The 16,950-nt window shown below is 33.0% G+C and overlaps 3 protein-coding genes across 3 annotated transcripts; all 3 read left to right on the top strand.

Annotated features, from left to right (window-relative positions):
- Positions 1 to 2,100: 2,100 nt before the first annotated feature.
- Positions 2,101 to 6,298, top strand: LOC133300541 (uncharacterized). Its single transcript, XM_061500101.1, has 9 exons — positions 2,101 to 2,291; positions 2,456 to 2,536; positions 2,700 to 2,749; positions 3,612 to 3,689; positions 4,782 to 4,839; positions 4,927 to 4,976; positions 5,223 to 5,331; positions 5,411 to 5,472; positions 6,012 to 6,298. Exons 1-9 carry the CDS (start codon positions 2,208 to 2,210, stop codon positions 6,052 to 6,054), a joined length of 615 nt encoding a protein of 204 aa, XP_061356085.1. The 5' UTR covers positions 2,101 to 2,207; the 3' UTR covers positions 6,055 to 6,298.
- Positions 6,299 to 8,130: 1,832 nt separating this feature from the next.
- On the top strand, positions 8,131 to 12,933 carry LOC133300539 (serine hydroxymethyltransferase 3, chloroplastic). The gene is made up of 12 exons (XM_061500097.1): positions 8,131 to 8,267; positions 8,959 to 9,212; positions 9,780 to 9,975; positions 10,083 to 10,257; positions 10,347 to 10,464; positions 10,549 to 10,661; positions 10,795 to 10,917; positions 11,078 to 11,182; positions 11,331 to 11,417; positions 11,505 to 11,612; positions 12,213 to 12,285; positions 12,390 to 12,933. Exons 2-12 carry the CDS (start codon positions 8,999 to 9,001, stop codon positions 12,662 to 12,664), a joined length of 1,587 nt encoding a protein of 528 aa, XP_061356081.1. The 5' UTR covers positions 8,131 to 8,267; positions 8,959 to 8,998; the 3' UTR covers positions 12,665 to 12,933.
- A 1,193-nt stretch (positions 12,934 to 14,126) lies between these two features.
- LOC133300528 (eukaryotic translation initiation factor 4E-1-like) lies at positions 14,127 to 16,492 on the top strand. The gene is made up of 5 exons (XM_061500086.1): positions 14,127 to 14,467; positions 14,641 to 14,806; positions 14,915 to 15,040; positions 15,979 to 16,044; positions 16,138 to 16,492. The coding sequence occupies exons 1-5, from the start codon at positions 14,181 to 14,183 to the stop codon at positions 16,186 to 16,188; spliced, it is 696 nt and encodes a 231-aa protein (XP_061356070.1). The 5' UTR covers positions 14,127 to 14,180; the 3' UTR covers positions 16,189 to 16,492.
- Positions 16,493 to 16,950: the final 458 nt, after the last annotated feature.

Genomic DNA, 16,950 nt, shown 5'->3' with positions numbered 1-16,950 from the left:
ACGTACCCATTCCCATGATTTCTTCCTCCTTTGTTATAGAAGTAACTAGATTATGAGCAGTTCAAGCGTTAATTTAAATTTTTTTTACAAAAAAATATTTCGGAGACGCCGTCCCCGAACCCCCGCCACTAAATGTGCGGACATAAAAAAAATTTCTTGGGTCCACCACTGCATGATTGACTCGTGCGACTCATATATCAACCCATAATTTTGATGATTTTGGTATAATTCGTTGTGGGTTATGAACTTACGGGTAAATCCGAGTATTTTATTTAATTTTTACTTCTATTTTGTTATTTTTTTATTTTTTCTTCAATAGTTTCTTATTTTTTATTTGGATTTATCAACCACTAATTTTAATTAATTTGAGATAAATGTATGGTTGATTTCAATGTTGATATATTTTATATTTATTTTGAATTTTTAGTGTATTATGGATGAAATTAGATTAAATTCGAATATATTTTTTGATTAATGTTCATTTGGTGGAATTGGAATGCTAGCGGCTAGTTTGCATGCTAAACGTTGCTCTTGTTCTTCTAATTTGTTGTAGAGCGTAGACCAACCTTTCGGTCGTTAATCGCAATAACTAGCACTTCTACTTTTGACGACTGATTAAACATAACGTGTAGGGAATGGTTTCTGGGAAAGGGTATTGGAATAGTAATCATTTTGCCATATTTTTGCAAAAAAAATTACTCAACTGCAATGTGAACAGTAAATTTTTTTAAAATACCATGCATACAAATTTGTTATAGTAGGTAATGAACTTTGTTGGCTAACATGATAACCTAATGGGTTTTATAAGAGTTATGTTATAGGAAAAGTGATTGTGTAATGTTATAGAGATTCGTTTTGCGAGCCTTAATTTTTTATTTATTTTTTTGTTTTAAAAAGTGTGGGTCCCACAAAATATTGTGAGGGTAGGAAAGTTTGTAGTGTTATGTTAAAGGATAAAACTAAAACCCTAACCTAATTTGCTATTAGTACTAGCAAACTAGATGATTTGAACAAAAATAGGACACATGTGAGTCTTTTTCAAGTTTATTGTACCATCTAGCAAACTATGAGAAAGAATGCCAAATGCGTTTGGTATTTGATGTGAAATAAAAAAATATAATATAAAATATGAAAGTATCAAAAGCGTTTGCCATGAAGTAATTGAAGATGATGTTGAATAACAAAAGCAATTTAATCATAAAAAGCAGAAACACGTGCATTGTGTCTTTTATTCTCACTTATAGTTTGCTAGATGTTACAACGAATTTGGGAGAAACTGACACGTATCCTACCTTTATTCAGAAAAGACTAATATTTTTTATCACCTAATTCGCTAATATCAGTAATGAACTACGTGGCAACCAAAAATATGACACGCTGCTATAACAAACTTATATGCGTGACATTTTGAAAAAAAATTCTTATTCACATAGCAGATAAATATATTTTTAGAAAAAAGTGACAAATGGGTAGCTGTTCCAAAGGTATTGAGGCCGTTTAGTCCTTCTTTTATGATTCAGCCCAATATCTTGGTTCTTCACAAGTATGGGCTCAGCGCCAGACTGGTCCACTACACAACTTTTATAGGTTTTATATTTAAAAGAAAATGAAGTAGCCCACGAATAAATGAGACCGATTACCAAACGGAACTACCCAAATTTACTTTCTTTTTCTTACATTAATAATTTTATAACTCAACAACTCCCACAAATTATATAGTTAAAAGAACTGGGCCGTTGGGATGGTCCTAAAAATAAGAAATATATAGTAACTAATGTGTATTGTACGAAATATTTTAAAATATATATAAAATATGAAAAAAAAGTAAAAAAATATTTAAAATGAAAAAGAAGTTAAAAGCAATGTATATTGATTTTGAAAAACAATAAACGTACAAAATAAATTATTTAAAAAATGCTTTTAAGAAATAAAAATTTAATTTAATATACGAAGAATAATGGAAAATCAAATGGCTACTTTTGTTCGCAATGTTTTCAGATAATGAGATTAATGAATTATGAATACGCTTGTCGTTTATTTATTATAAATATCGAAAAGGAAACAAACGGAAGAGGTTGTGTGTCGTTTTACTGATGTGTGAAACGGTGCTGGTGTGGTAAGGTAACCCAAATCGAAGACAAAGGAATCGCGGAATTATCATTTGCGTTGCGCGAGAGCTGAGTGTGAAACGAGCGAAGAATTAGAAGATGGCGTGCTTACATGACCACAGTTGCGAAGACCATGATTGTTCCTCTGACTGGTCTCTCTACAAGCACATCGACCTCTCCAAGGTTTTTGTTTTTTTGATGATGTTAGCTTTTAGTGTGGTTCTTTAGGTGCATATTTGAACTTGAATATATCTCTAAGAATGCTTATGAAATACATGTATTCTCAATATTATTTTAATTGAAAAAATATAATCATAATTTAAAAATCTATTTTTTTTTTTTTTCAGGTATCAGCTTTGAATGAGGCAACTCCAGGCAGTGTTAAATCAGTTTTCAAAGCTTGGGAAGACCGTCTGAATTCTTCTGGGGTAATATATTCAGCAATCCAGTTTAGTCCGGTTTTGTGATGAACTACCCCATTTTTTCAAGTTACTTTTGTTGTTAGATATGAAATTTTAAGATTCATTGTTTCTGCAGTTTGGTCTTTAACCTATAATAATATATCCTCTTTGGCCCTCTTGGCCTCAACAGGACCACTTGGAGAGCAATGAGGGTGATCCTGAGTTACTTGTATTTATTCCGTAAGTTTTTTTCTACTGGCTACATTTTGAACTGACTTTTCTTTATTTTAATCTGCTATATGTTGGGATACATGACATATTGAATAAACTGGGTGGAATTGTCCATGGTATTTTTCATTTTTCAGATAACTTCTATTTTGATGATCTAGAAGGCCGAGAAATATTTTCAACTCCTTGATTAACAACCTGCATGTTTTTGGTAGTATTATCAGTTCAATTTCTCCTTTACAAAAGCTTATTGTAAAGATTCAAGTTTGTAATCTTGTCAATGCATGTAACAGCTAATTCTGAATTTAATTTCACCCTACCAAAATTATGATAGTGTTGTGTCTGTTTTTTGAAAAACATAGGTGTATTAAATAAATTCTTGTTTGATAATGAAATCATCTAGGTTTAAAATGCGTGTATAATTTAGCTGCTAACCCTAGATGCATGAAGTGTAAGAGTGAGTTTATCTTTAATGTGTGTATAAGTTAATTTTTATATGAGACAGCTCAGTGCCTGTATACTACCCAATTCTAATATATTGAAAATATTTGGAACTTAGCAAGGCAAGGTTTATGAAATGGATTGTTTTTTGGATAAGAGTTATCAAATAGAATATTGATATACTTTATCGTGAATAAAGAAAGTTCTCTTGAAAATTGGACAGAACTGCATAATATTTGTGTGTGATATGTCTTGAATTATGCTTCCTTTCATCGTATAGCTTTCACCCTATGTTGCCAACCTTGAAATTTTGTATGATCAGCTTTCTGCTAAAAACAGTAATTACAATGACTTACTAACATTTTCCATTTTCTATTTAGCACACTGGTCTTATACGTTCTTACAGAACTTTTTCTGCTTCTGTCTGATATAGATTCACTTCAGATGTCAAAATTAAGAGCATATCCATAGTTGGTGGAGCTGATGGAACAAGTCCTTCAAAGATGAGAGCGTAAGTTGTCGTTGTTTTGAAGAAGCTTTGTTCTATTTGACTGACATTTTTATTAGTGACTTTTGGTAGAAATTCTCGAAAGTAATTATGTTTTAAGTTCTGAGAAAAGTACAAGCCTGTGCAACTCTAATTTTTGGTTTGTGTTTGACTTTGACAACAACTGGGTTTTAAATGTGTGTTGCTTTACCATTTTACTATTTGAAACATTTCTTCTATGACATTTATCATCTTTGATTCTCTGATGATTGTGGTACATTCCCCCCCCCGCCCCCCCCCCCCCCCCAAAACCCCAAGTCCAGCCTGTGAAATGTATGTGGATTATTCATGTGACACAAACTTATTTTTGATTACCATCTTCTTGGTCATCCTTTTCCCCAATATTCTATGTTGTTTGACGCTCGTGTGTTTAGCTTGCATAATGGTATCCTCTGTTGCTTGTTGTATGATTGATTTAATTATATTCTCCCTTGGAAATCAAGGAAAATAATTTAAAAATCTTAGTAAATGCTTGGTGTTGTCGCCATGTGACCATGAAGTCACAAATTTGATTCATGTAATTAGCCTCTTGAAAAAGCAAGGGAAGCCTGCCTATTATAGACCCACACAATAGGTATGACCCTTCTTTGGACCCAGCATATAACGGGAGCTTTATAGCACTAGGCTGCCCCTTTTTTATCTTAGTAAATGCTTGTACCAAGAGAACTTTCTTGTGCCTTTTATTATGAGTAAACCTTTATTTATTTATTTTTTGCTCTTTTTGTAAATGCACTGCCACTGGGATTGAACCTCAAGAGGAAAGGTTGTGAGATGAAAGAGGAAATTAACAATAGATGTTTATCCACCTCTTGCCTATTACTTACTTTCCCTCAAGGGTAATGCAGTTTGTGTTTGGACTAACAATGGTGTATTTCGTCTATTTTCTCAGTATCCCCTTTATAGTCTGTAGACTCAATACCACCTCTGTATAATATGTTATACTTTGGAAAATAAAATTTGTATAAACTTGACTTAATTGAATATTCAATTACTATAATTCTTTTTATTGCAAATATTCTCTTACATAAAAGGCTGAACACTTCCAACTTGAATTAGGTTCATCAATCGAGATGGCATTGACTTTTCAGATGCACAAAGCATGCAAGCCATTCAGGTATAGTTTCTCTTAAAGTTTTCAAGGAATTACTTGACAATTGCAACACCACAACTTGTATGAAACTTGGATTTTTATTTCTTCAAGGAATGGGAGTTGGTTGAGAATATGCAAGGAGTATTGGAATACCAGACAAGGTAATCATTACCTACTTCTCATTTTAGTTAGTTCATAATCACATTGGCCTTGTCTACAAACACTTATGCGTGAAAATATTGTGAATTATTCAATAAGGCCGTAATACATGTATGTTATGCATTTCATATGTGGTATTAATGTAGTATATTTACATACTATCAATAATTAAGGGCACTACTGCTTTGTGTCATTGGAGTTTTCTTGTATTTCTGCCATCGTTGTAATGTATTGATCCTTTTGACTAGATATTCTAAATTTCAAAGTGTGGCAAATATTACGTTGCATTTTCCTGACAATTTTGGAGGTGACACAACTAAAATACACTATATTGGCTTTAAAGGCGAAGCCACTCAGGTAGTTTAACTGCTAAATTCAGTGTTACTGGTTGTTTATAGTCTAGTCAGACTATTAACTTTTGTTGTTGATTGTGTAGTTAAAAAGGGACGTTGTTGCCACTATTGTTTATGAACTTATGCCAAATCCTTCTGACCACAAGTAAGTATTGAACCCTTGACATTATCTTATTATCATTTTTTTTTATATCCTTCCAAGACATTCATCTATATTGTTTGCATCAAGGAGGCTAGCATGTGTGAAGTCTAATTTCCTTTCAGTGTGGATACAGAACAACGATGTTGAATTCTCCACATTAGGCATTTTTAATCCCCATCTTTGCTTAATTGCAACATATAAGTCCTTGTCCTATTAGCAAATAATTGCCCTCTAGAAATTGTCTTCAGCAAGCTCATTGATTTTAGTTTATATATAACTCCGGCAATTAGTTGTTTTAATCCTCTGAAAGAATTCCAATTGTTTAAATCCATTTCTTGGTCATAGTGTTTGCTCAATGTTGCTTACATGATCCATTTGAGATCCATATGAAGCATAGTTGCCTCATGCATGTGCATCCCAGGAACACACATATTTCTCTTTCATTTCCCCCCTCACCCCATCATTTTTTTTTTCTTTCCATAAGATTGCATGCTTTTGTACATTGCGATTGCTAAAGTTATAGTTGACTAATTCTTTTGTAGGACACGTTCTGAAACTGGCGGGGGTCTTTCCCATGTTGAATGAAACACATCTTCTGCTGATGTTGTTTTGTTAGTGGATAGCCACCACAAGGTCCCCAACCCACCTTTCCCGTGTTTCCTCCCACCTAATACAAAAAAAAAATAAAAAAAAATACAGTATGAAATAATTTGGTCCTGGAGTCTATGTAAATTGTATATGAAATTATGTGGCTACAAACTGGTTTATCTGGATTATGAATATCAATACTGTCATGACAATTTAAATATCTTATCTAGCAATCAAATCATTATCCATTGTTTCTCTCTTCCATTAGACGAATATGTGCTTTTGGCAAAAAGCAATGAAAAAGGTTCAGCTATGATTTTTGTTGGTATGCAATAATGCAATTGATGTAGATTGTTAATGGTTGAGAAAACACTTTTTTTTCTTAAAAAAGCGAATCTAATTCGGTTCTAGCCAAGGGAAGTTGTATGAGGATGACCCCTTAAAATTAAAGAAGAATTATGCGATATCTTGACTAAGAAAAGAATCCACCGGTGGTGAGGATGGAGTTTTATCACTCTCCCTTGATTGGCTGAAAAAATAAAAACTTGGTAGAAAAATATCTGTATTTTTCAGTTTTCACCCAAAATAAAATAAATTTATCTGTGTCCTTTTGCTTAGTTGAGGAGTTGGACACTAGAAGGTAAACAATTGGTGAATTTGAAATAAAACACTTGTTTTCCACCTATTTTGTGCAAAGTAAAATATATTTTCTAATCTTAAGTCATAATTGTATGTATTATTTTCATTACCTTTTTTTATTATTCTACTTTTGTTTATCTTATTTAATCAAGCAAATCTACATTCAAATTACGCATATTTCTCTATAATTTTATTTTTTATATTTACCTTTAATGCAGAATTAAAAACCACAATTTAAAAAAAAAATTAAAGATAAAAGTCAGGAATTCCTTTTTATATAATAATACAGATAAGCTTCTTATGAAAATAGCCGATCAATTAAAAGTTGTTAAGTTATAAGTTATGTTATAAAGATAAAGATGGTAGGATTTACACTTGTTTTCAAAAAAACAAAAAAAAATATGGGTTCCACAATCCTTATGGTTATAAGATAAGGTAATAATTTTCTTACAGTATTATATTTCTACTTCTCTTTTATTAGTTTGGTTAACGTTTTCATTTAAAGAAAATAGAATTTATTATTTGTGAAAAAAGTGTTTATCATTCTAAAAATATGTTATGTTTTGGTCATAATAATGCATCAGGTTGGGTGTGTTATTGCCCCTTTATAGAGAGCAATAAAATTCTAACTCTAAAAAATGCGGTCAGAGTCTCTTGATTAACCAAAAACATCAGTGTCATGACAACGTATGTCATATAATTTGAAATTCTTTGATACAAAAAATCCAAAGACTTAGTGAAAAAATAAAAAATAAAAAAGTTGAAATGGTGGCTCTTAAGTGTGATTAAAAAGTCATTAACAAAAATATTATATTTAATTATAAACAAGAATAGTAATTATCAATATATTGATTTAAATAAACAATTATTCATATAGTGATTCTTGTGGTAAATAAAAGTTTAAAATAAAGAGAAATTTACCAATTAAACATTTAAAACAAATCACTCTCGATGATTATTAAACTTGAACGGATTATATTCTGATGTATAATAAATATAAAATCATAACAAGGATTTTTAACTGAAAATGAGATAAATTATATCATATAACACGTTAAAAAATCAATGAAATCCTTTTTTTTCATTCTATCTTCTTTTTAATAAGTTTCATCCACTTTTTTTTTTTTTTTTATATGTTATAAGAAATAATTTATTTATTTTCCGCTTTTAATTTAAAGTCCTTTCCCTTTTAAATAAGTTCTGTGTTATATTTATGAGAAAAGTATTTATTCTTTTAAATGACAGAATTTATGTCATTTTACTCTTACAAAGAAGTGAGACTCACACCTTTATTTTATTTTTTTCAACTCTCTTTCCTTTATTTTTATCTTACTCTTTCTTAAAATGACACAATTTTATATTCTCACGCGCATTTTTTTTAATATATATTATTTAATTATTTATGCAGCAGCGCTAATAGACCACACCACACGGATTGGTTGCGCGCCGCTGTTACTGTCTCTCCCTTATTGTTTCTGTTTTTGTGTTCTGCTTTCCCTCCTCACTGCTCACTCACTACCTCTTTCTCTGCTTTTTTCACCATAAACAACCTCTTTCCGAAAAATATAAGGGTAAGGCTCAAGTTGATTTTCATGGGTTGTTGTTTTTATTGAGTGGGTGTAGATGGTATATTAAAAAATTCCGTCTTTATTTTGCTTTCATATTCAGTATTCCTTGGTGGGTATAATAATTTCACATGGTGAAAGATTGTTGTTGTTGAAGGACAGGGTAAAGATTGAATTTTTATGGTGTTCACGTTTCGAAAAGCAGAACTTGCTGACACGTGATTTTCAGGGTTTTCAAGTTTGAACTGTGACCAGTAAGAGTAAAGAGCCAAAGCACAGGGGCAAAAAAAATAAAAAATACAGACTTCTGTTTTGTAATTTTTTTTATTTTTTTTTTGGTCATTGTAGAATAATTGAAGTCTTTGAATAAGTTCGTGAGATATAGGAGATGGAAGCCAGGAATTTTTTAAGTTATTAGTATTTTTTATTTTTATTTTCACGAGATGTTTGGCTTTAGAAATTGAATTCCGTTAGGGTGAGAGTGGTATTTAACAGTGCTTGTGCTGCTGCTAATATTGTTCTGCTGATATCCTTTATTCCTTTGATTTTAATATGACAGAAAAGTAATAGCACTTAGAATAGTACATTTGTTTGTTCAAAACTATTATACACTTTCAAGAAAACAATCTGTAGCTGTATTTTGATGTATTAATCTGTCATATTAATTTTATTGCACGATGAATTATGAACCATGTAGGGAGCGGTGTAGCACTGACTCATAAATTCATAAGACAAGGATGCAAGCGTGTACTGGAGTTGCAATGATGGGTTCTTTGCAACAACCTGTTTGGACCAAGGGGCTGAATTTCCATGCAGAAGGGTATAGCAGTAATGGATTTATCCCTCAAGTAAGGTTCTACAATGTGAAGCCATGCAAAGCATCTCATGTTGAAGGAAATTTAGTCACTGGGAAGCCATCATCTTTGTCTTTCTCTGTGCCTGAAATTGGAGGTAACAGTAGTTTACCATCTAATTGAAAAATTATCATGTGTGAAGGGCTAGCGTTTTTTTTTTCTTCTGAATAATTGAGGTTGCTAGAAACCTCTAAATTTCTAAGATAGTTGTATGTAAAACAAGTGCGAAGCTTCCCAAGCAACATTCTTGAGGTTTTCTGTTTTGTTTTTGTATCTACCAATGGAATACAACTGCAGCTGCTAAACTGTAACATGCAATTTGGTGGGATAGAAAGATTCCTTTTTTTATTTTTTATTTCTGATTATTTGATCTTCTCATTCTTTGTTCTTCCTTCAATGTTCATTCTAGATATCTTGTTATGTGGCATTTAACATCAAGTAATATAAGTATGACAATGTCAACAACTGTATATTAACTTATGGTTGAGCAAATCTCTTTCATGATAATAAAACAGCTTTGGAATATTTGTTACTGTACTCTCTTCTCTGGTTTGGTTGATATCATTATATCAATATATACTGAATACAGTATACAAATATTTAAATTTATGCCTGATGGATGATCTTTTTTGTCTATGGAAACACATGCAATTGCAAATATCAGGTAATGGAAGTAGCTTCCTGGACTATGGCTTGAGTGAAGCTGATCCTGAGGTTCGTGCAATTATTGAAAAGGAAAAGGAGCGACAATTTAAAAGTCTTGAGCTTATTGCTTCTGAGAATTTTACATCTAGAGCAGTGATGGAAGCAGTTGGTTCATGCCTTACAAACAAGTACTCAGAAGGACTGCCGGGTAAAAGGTAAATGATTTTTTACTTTTTCTCAAAAAAATGAGAATTTTTCTAAATTCTTCCTTCCTTTTCTGCTTCTGCAATTTCATTTATTGGAGTCTCATTACACATGCAAGGTACTATGGTGGCAATGAGTACATTGATGTGCTCGAAACCCTGTGTCAAGAAAGAGCACTGGCTGCATTTCATGTTGATAGAAATGAGTGGGGTGTTAATGTTCAACCATTATCTGGTTCCCCAGCTAATTTTGCAGCATACACTGCAATTCTTAAACCGCATGATCGAATAATGGTAAACCACTTCTCAATCATTTGATTTTGACTATTCCAAAATGGCAGTCTATTATGTGGTTGTTGTAATATATAATGCTATGTTACTAGGGCCTGGACTTGCCTCATGGGGGACATTTGTCCCATGGCTTCATGACACCTAAAAGACGTGTATCAGGCACATCAATTTATTTTGAATCTATGCCTTATCGACTTGATGAATCAACAGGTGTTTGTTTTGTCATTGAATTTGTTAGATATATTGTCTAATTTGTGATATAACCATTTTTAACCCACTTTGGAATCACAACAGGTTTTATTGATTATGATATGCTGGAGAAAACAGCTAATCTCTTCCGACCAAAACTTATTATTGCTGGTGCTAGTGCTTATCCTCGAGACATTGACTATCCTCGCATGAGAAAAGTATGTTATGTACTTAAAAGTATGTTATGTACTTAGGTATTTTCTGGAAGTATATCTTGATCATGATCTAATCTCTATATTATGTGATTTTTTCTTGGCAAAAAGCTAATTATTATCTTTTATGCATGGGAAGATTGCAGATGAAGTAGGTGCTTTTCTTATGATGGATATGGCTCACATAAGTGGGCTTGTTGCTGCATCTGTGCTTGCTAATCCCTTCGAGTTTTGTGATATTGTGACCACCACAACTCACAAGGTTTGCCTTGAGATATTTCTATGTTGCGCTTGATATCTGTCTTCAAACTGAAAGAGAGAAGAGGAATTTGCGTTTACTTTTGTAAAAACATAATGCTATGTTTACTTGAAACTGAGAAGTAATTTACGTGTGAATTAATCCGTTTCATATTTTCCTCCAGTCTTTGAGAGGTCCAAGGGGTGGTATGATATTCTTCAAGAAAGATTCCGTGCATGGAGTTGATCTGGAGTCTGCCATTAACAATGCTGTTTTTCCTGGCCTACAGGTAAATTAGCAATGTCCTCTAATTAGTTCTCGTTTAACTATCCTGATTGAGAAGAAGTGTGTGGCATCCTATGTACTTATGGAGTCAGATGCATTTTTCTACTATACCTTCCTAGTTTGTGATTTTTATATAATGTTGAATTATCCAGGGGGGTCCTCACAACCACACAATTGGAGGACTAGCAGTTTGCTTGAAGCATGCCCAGTCTCCGGAATTTAAAATTTACCAAAACCAGGTATATCAATATCCCTTTTCATCATTGGTTAGAGTTGGGCATATGTCACTTCATAACAGTGACACTGATAAAACTACCATCCTGCAGGTGGTCGCTAACTGTAGAGCTCTTGCTAATCGGTTAATCGAGCATGGTTATAAACTGGTTTCTGGTGGTAGTGATAATCACCTGGTTCTTGTCGATTTGAGGCCGTCTGTAAGCTTCTTGCTATTCTTTTTTGTTTTTAGTCAGAATAAAATGCTTAGTTCCCTCGTTTTTTCCCCCTCCCCAAACCTATTATAGAAATAATGTATGAATGTCAACTTTCTCATAAACTTACTGATAGAACCAGAGAGTTGTTAATTAGAGTAGTTGATAATTAGAGTAGTTGATAATTAGAGTAGTTGATTACATGAAATTCTCATGCAGGTAAAGTTGTAGATGTGGGGAATTAGCTTAAATAGGAGGAGAGGGTAGAAGAGTGGGCATTATGATTTGTCATCATTGCATTAGCTCTCTTGCATAAAGGGGGAATTTTCTCTTTTGTGAAAGAGAAGTCTTTGGAAGGAGAATTTTCCTTCTTGTTCTTTGTAATTTAGTAAACAATATGAAAGCATTCTTTCTCTTTTCCTTTTTCTGTTTTTCTCATCTCTCCCTCTGAAAACTTCGAATCTGTTTTGGGTTCCTAACACTTGCAGTGCAATGTAAATTTCTGGCATGCTTTTTAATGTGAAAAGACATGATTTTGCATATTGATGTATGATCCTTTTTATCACCTTGGCTATATTTCATATTAATCCGCATCACATCCATTAGGGTATTGATGGTGCTCGGGTGGAGAAAATTCTTGATATGGCTTCTATAACCCTCAACAAAAATTCAGTACCTGGTGAGACACTTGCTGCTTGCTGTGTATTCATTTAGTCTGCCATTTTTGCTTATTCCTTGTGATATTTATGTTCGATTATCACTGACATGTGCTAATTACAAAAGGTGACAAGAGTGCCCTAGTTCCGGGAGGCATTCGCATCGGTTCACCTGCAATGACAACAAGAGGACTCGGTGAGAAAGAATTTGCACTGATTGCAGACTTCATTCATGAAGGTGTGCAGATAAGTCTTGAAGCCAAGAGTTTGGTCTCAGGAACAAAGGTCCAAGATTTTTTGAAGTTTGTAGCATCTCCTGAATTCCCTTTGGGAGATAAGGTTTCAGAATTGCGTAGGAAAGTTGAAGCTCTTACTTCTCAATATCCAATTCCTGGAGTCTAAGTTTACTTGCTTAATGAGCGCTAAAAACTAAGAAGCTGTTGAAATTTTTTTTATACAAAATAATAGTTACATGCTTCGTTTGTGCGTTGCTGATAATATTTGCTATTTTATGTTTGCTGACAAAATGTGTTTGTTCTGGTGCTGGCTTTATGATTATTCCATTTGGAACTGGATGCTAACCAATCCTTGACCCTTTCAAATATCATTTAGGGTCATGGTTTGCATAAAAACAGCTTTTCTAGGCGGTGTTGCCTTTTGCTCTAGAAGTAATGAATATTGGATGAATTAGTATCACAATTTCTAATTTGTTTGTGTTCTTAAAAGTTTTTGTTACTAATTTAGTTCTTTAAAGCTTTAAAAGGTCATTGTATATGTTCTTGTAAAAGATTAAAATCAATAACATAAAAAGACAAAGTTAATGATGAAAATCGTTGGAAAAAGATAGGTTTAGTAATTGGTTTGTAATTTTGAAAAATTAATTTCATGATAAAATTTTGGGATAAGATGTTATGCTTTTTTTTTTCTTGTCTATTATACTGCCTTTTCTCCAACACTATTAGATTGTAATTTCAAATGATCATTATTCATTTAATGATGTTAAAGAGGAGTAAGTAGAGTATCTATAAAAAAAATAGGTATAACATTTTATCCCTAAAATTTATTAAAAAAATAATGTGGTTTTTAAGTTTACTCTTAAAACTTCAATTATCATTTACACATGAAAAAATTGATGGATTACAACCAAATCCAGGTATGAATAAATAAATAGGAACAAATTATTTTTACATTGTCATAGGAATAAGAAGTCTTATATATCAAATTTTAATCATTACTTTAGTTGCATCTAATGACTTAAATATCTAATGAAGTAGAAAGCTAGATATAAATTGGATCAACAATAAATATTGAGAGAATAATTCATAAGTTTTATTTTTCTGCAGCTGTGGCAGAAAGATACATATTCACTCGGATCCGTTGATGGATCCTGATAAAAATGTGTTTGTGATAGACAGAGTTTTTCCACAGTAAAAATAAAAATACTTCTTACCATAATTTATACCGAGAAAAAATAATCTTAACTCGAATAAATAAAGCAACAGATAAATTCCACCTCTATAGAAGGCAACACCAGCAAAATATCACAGCAGACCACAATGATAATGATATCTCAAGGAGATTAATTGAGATGTGTTCTTTTGGTATCTACATAACTGTATTCGCCCATTGTAACATATCAAAATATTGTATTAACTTTAAGAGAAATAGTAGTCTCATAGGAGGAGACTACTAACTTTAAATCAAATGAGGCACAAATATTATCCAGTAAAATAAGTAATAATTTAAAAATTAAAATAATATTACAAGTATGGGCCTTGAAAACTAACCCAGCCCGTAAGTTCTGGTTGTATTGCTTCTGAATAAAAACGCCAAATCAGTGAAATCCATCGATACGTGAGTTGAGACAGAGAAAGTGCAAGAAAGAAAGAAAGGAAAAAAGTGAGAGAGAGAGAAAAAAATGGCTGTGGAAGATACCCCAAAATCTAGCATCACCGACGACCAAATCAGCAATAACCCTAGGGTTCTCGACGACAACGACGACCTCGAAGACGGAGAGATCCTCGACGACGACGATTCCTCCGCCACTTCCAAGCCTCCGGCAACCCTTGTCCGGCAACCTCATCACCCTCTCGAGAATTCATGGACTTTCTGGTTCGATAACCCTTCAGCCAAGACCAAGCAAGCTGCTTGGGGCAGTTCAATCCGACCCATCTACACCTTCTCCACCGTTGAGCAGTTTTGGAGGTCAAGCTTCAATCTTTTCCCTTTCTTCTCTTCTTTTCTCCCTTAACTTCTTTCTGGGTCCAAACAAGATTGTTTCTTTCTCATGTCTCGTTTCTGTAACATTTCATGGTTCTTTAAGTAAATAAACAAATAAATAAAATGGTTTCTTGTGCTTTCTTTTTTGATTCTTTCAGCATTTATAATAACTTACACCATCCAAGCAAGTTGGCTGTGGGAGCAGACTTCCATTGTTTCAAGGATAAGATTGAGCCAAAATGGGAGCACCCCATCTGCGCTAATGGTGGGAAATGGACTGTTACCTTTTCTAGGGGAAAATCTGATACCAGTTGGTTATACACGGTATTCTTTAGATAGAATCTGTCATGTTATAAACGTTGAGGGCATTGATTTTGTAATTGCTTTGTGGTAAAACTAATGATACTCTATATTTTTGTTGTTAAACTCAAGTTGTTGGCAATGATTGGAGAACAATTTGATCACGGAGATGAAATTTGCGGAGCAGTTGTGAATGTCAGAGGTAGGCAGGAAAAAATTGCTCTTTGGACTAAGAACGCTACAAATGAACCTGCTCAGGTAACATTCTTTTTAGGTTAGGGTGAGATCATAGTAGTTAATAGTGCCGCGATCCGCGCCGTATGGGCGTTGCGGTGCCTCGCCGCAAGAAACCGCGCCGCACCGGAAAGCAATAGCTGCCATTGCGATCGCATTTGCGGCCATATTGTTGTCATAAGGCAAAATGTCAATTTTGTTCTAAATTTAAGTGTGTAACCGAAAAAATTTAAGGGTTTTTTAGTCTATCCGCGTCTCTATCCGTCACTTTTGCTATCTCTGCGAGCCTTTAAAAAATGTTTCTTTTTGTCATTATTTATGTCATATATCTATTCCGCTATTTTCCAACCCGCTATAAAGCTGTAGCGTTTTCGGGGTTGGCCACGACATGCCGCAAACCGCATTTGATAACTATGGGTGAGATGGAGCGTAGGAATTTTAGTTCTTGATTTTCTATTAAAAAGTTCGTGGGGGAGTATTTATCTTGATGTTAAGCAATAAAATTATGATTATGCCAACGAAAGGGTGCTCCTTGGTCTGTTTGTTATGTGAATTGCACTCAAAATAAGGAGGAACTAGATGGTTCATATGAATGAGAACCATTGAGGCCCACTCTTGTTATTGTTGCTGTTATATATCACAGTTCAAATAGCAGATATTCACGGTTCATGAGTAATTTAAATGAAAAGTTTTCACTTCTTTTTGCCTTAGGAAATTTGTCAGTTGTTCTGCTAGTAGTTGAAGGAATGTGTAATTATGCTATATATGTATGTTGTGATAGTTCTATATACTTCACTCTTGAACTTGGTCATTACACTGAATATTAGCAATGGACAGTTCTATAAATATATAATTTTTGGTCTATGGGTGAGGGTCTTTGTGTGCTCGTGCTTATGACTGTTTAAATCTTCTCTCAAATTCTTCTGACATCATGAGGAACGTCGAAATTAAAATTTTTGAAGGTGAGCATTGGAAAACAGTGGAAGGAGTTTCTTGATTATAATGAGACCATTGGCTTTATATTTCATGTAAGTAGAACTATCTGGGTGCTTTTGCATTTGTATTGTTGCAAATTTATCTTATTTGTATTTATTGATTACCTGTATTGGTATTTTCTCCAGGACGATGCAAAGAAGTTTGACAAACAGGCTAAAAATAAATACGCCATATGAACGGTATAGCGTTCATAACTGGTGGCAAGTGTAGGATGCAAAGATGCCTTGTCTTACCTCCAACATCCAACATGTAGCTGAGCAGCATTCAAAGCATTTTTCATCTCTCATCTTCCCTTGTTTTACAGATTTGTGTACGGATAATTTTCCTGACTGGAAGATGTTTTATCAATAATATAGTGATTTAGCTAATTGATTATCTACCATAGTTTTAGATGACTGGGATATAATTTCTACTTCATTTTCCTCTTTCCTTTTAGCCATTAAAATCTAATGTATGGAAGTGATTACCCTAGAAATGACTGGGAAATGAAATCTGTGTTGATGGCATGCTCCGCGAATCACATGTGAAATAAAATAAACAACTAATTTGGAAATGGGCAAAGCTTGTTATAAGGAAATCAAAGGCGGTTCGTTATGGTTACATATATTATTCCTAAAAAAACTTGCTTGTGCCTGTAAGTGGCACAATAGCTAGCAACCCTATAAAACATTTTGGTAATGAATTAAACATTTCTGTCTTTTTCTCTAAGTTAAAAATTACTTATAAGTTAAAGCTAAAAAAAAAAGTTTAAAAAAAAGTTAAAACTGTTTAATAATTACATAAAAATTTTAATTTAAAAATACATATTTTAAGAAAATTATCTTTCTATATTTGTAATTTTTCATTTAAAAAAAAAAACACACAATTCAATAAAAGTATATAAGTGCTTAAAAAAATTTCTTCTAAGAACTTTTAGTTTTTTACTTCATTATAAATAT

Source organism: Gastrolobium bilobum, unplaced genomic scaffold (genome assembly GCF_033153095.1).
Source record: "Gastrolobium bilobum isolate Gb01-03AN ecotype WA unplaced genomic scaffold, APGP_CSIRO_Gbil_v1 utg2187, whole genome shotgun sequence".
Taxonomy (NCBI): Eukaryota; Viridiplantae; Streptophyta; class Magnoliopsida; order Fabales; family Fabaceae; genus Gastrolobium; species Gastrolobium bilobum.
This window is presented reverse-complemented; position numbering and strand designations above follow the sequence as displayed.

Bases quoted from the DNA above. Each gene is read 5' to 3' on its own strand.
- LOC133300541 (XM_061500101.1), top strand. From the start codon at position 2,208: ATGGCGTGCTTACATGACCACAGTTGCGAAGACCATGATTGTTCCTCT. The intron at 2,537-2,699 runs GTAATATATTCA...TGGCCTCAACAG, and splicing joins ACCGTCTGAATTCTTCTGGG to GACCACTTGGAGAGCAATGA. The intron at 2,750-3,611 runs GTAAGTTTTTTT...TGTCTGATATAG, and splicing joins GAGTTACTTGTATTTATTCC to ATTCACTTCAGATGTCAAAA.
- LOC133300528 (XM_061500086.1), top strand. From the start codon at position 14,181: ATGGCTGTGGAAGATACCCCAAAATCTAGCATCACCGACGACCAAATC. The intron at 14,468-14,640 runs GTCAAGCTTCAA...TGATTCTTTCAG, and splicing joins ACCGTTGAGCAGTTTTGGAG to CATTTATAATAACTTACACC. The intron at 15,041-15,978 runs GTAACATTCTTT...AAATTTTTGAAG, and splicing joins CTACAAATGAACCTGCTCAG to GTGAGCATTGGAAAACAGTG.
- LOC133300539 (XM_061500097.1), top strand. From the start codon at position 8,999: ATGCAAGCGTGTACTGGAGTTGCAATGATGGGTTCTTTGCAACAACCT. The intron at 11,613-12,212 runs GTAAGCTTCTTG...CACATCCATTAG, and splicing joins TTGTCGATTTGAGGCCGTCT to GGTATTGATGGTGCTCGGGT. The intron at 12,286-12,389 runs GTGAGACACTTG...TAATTACAAAAG, and splicing joins CAACAAAAATTCAGTACCTG to GTGACAAGAGTGCCCTAGTT.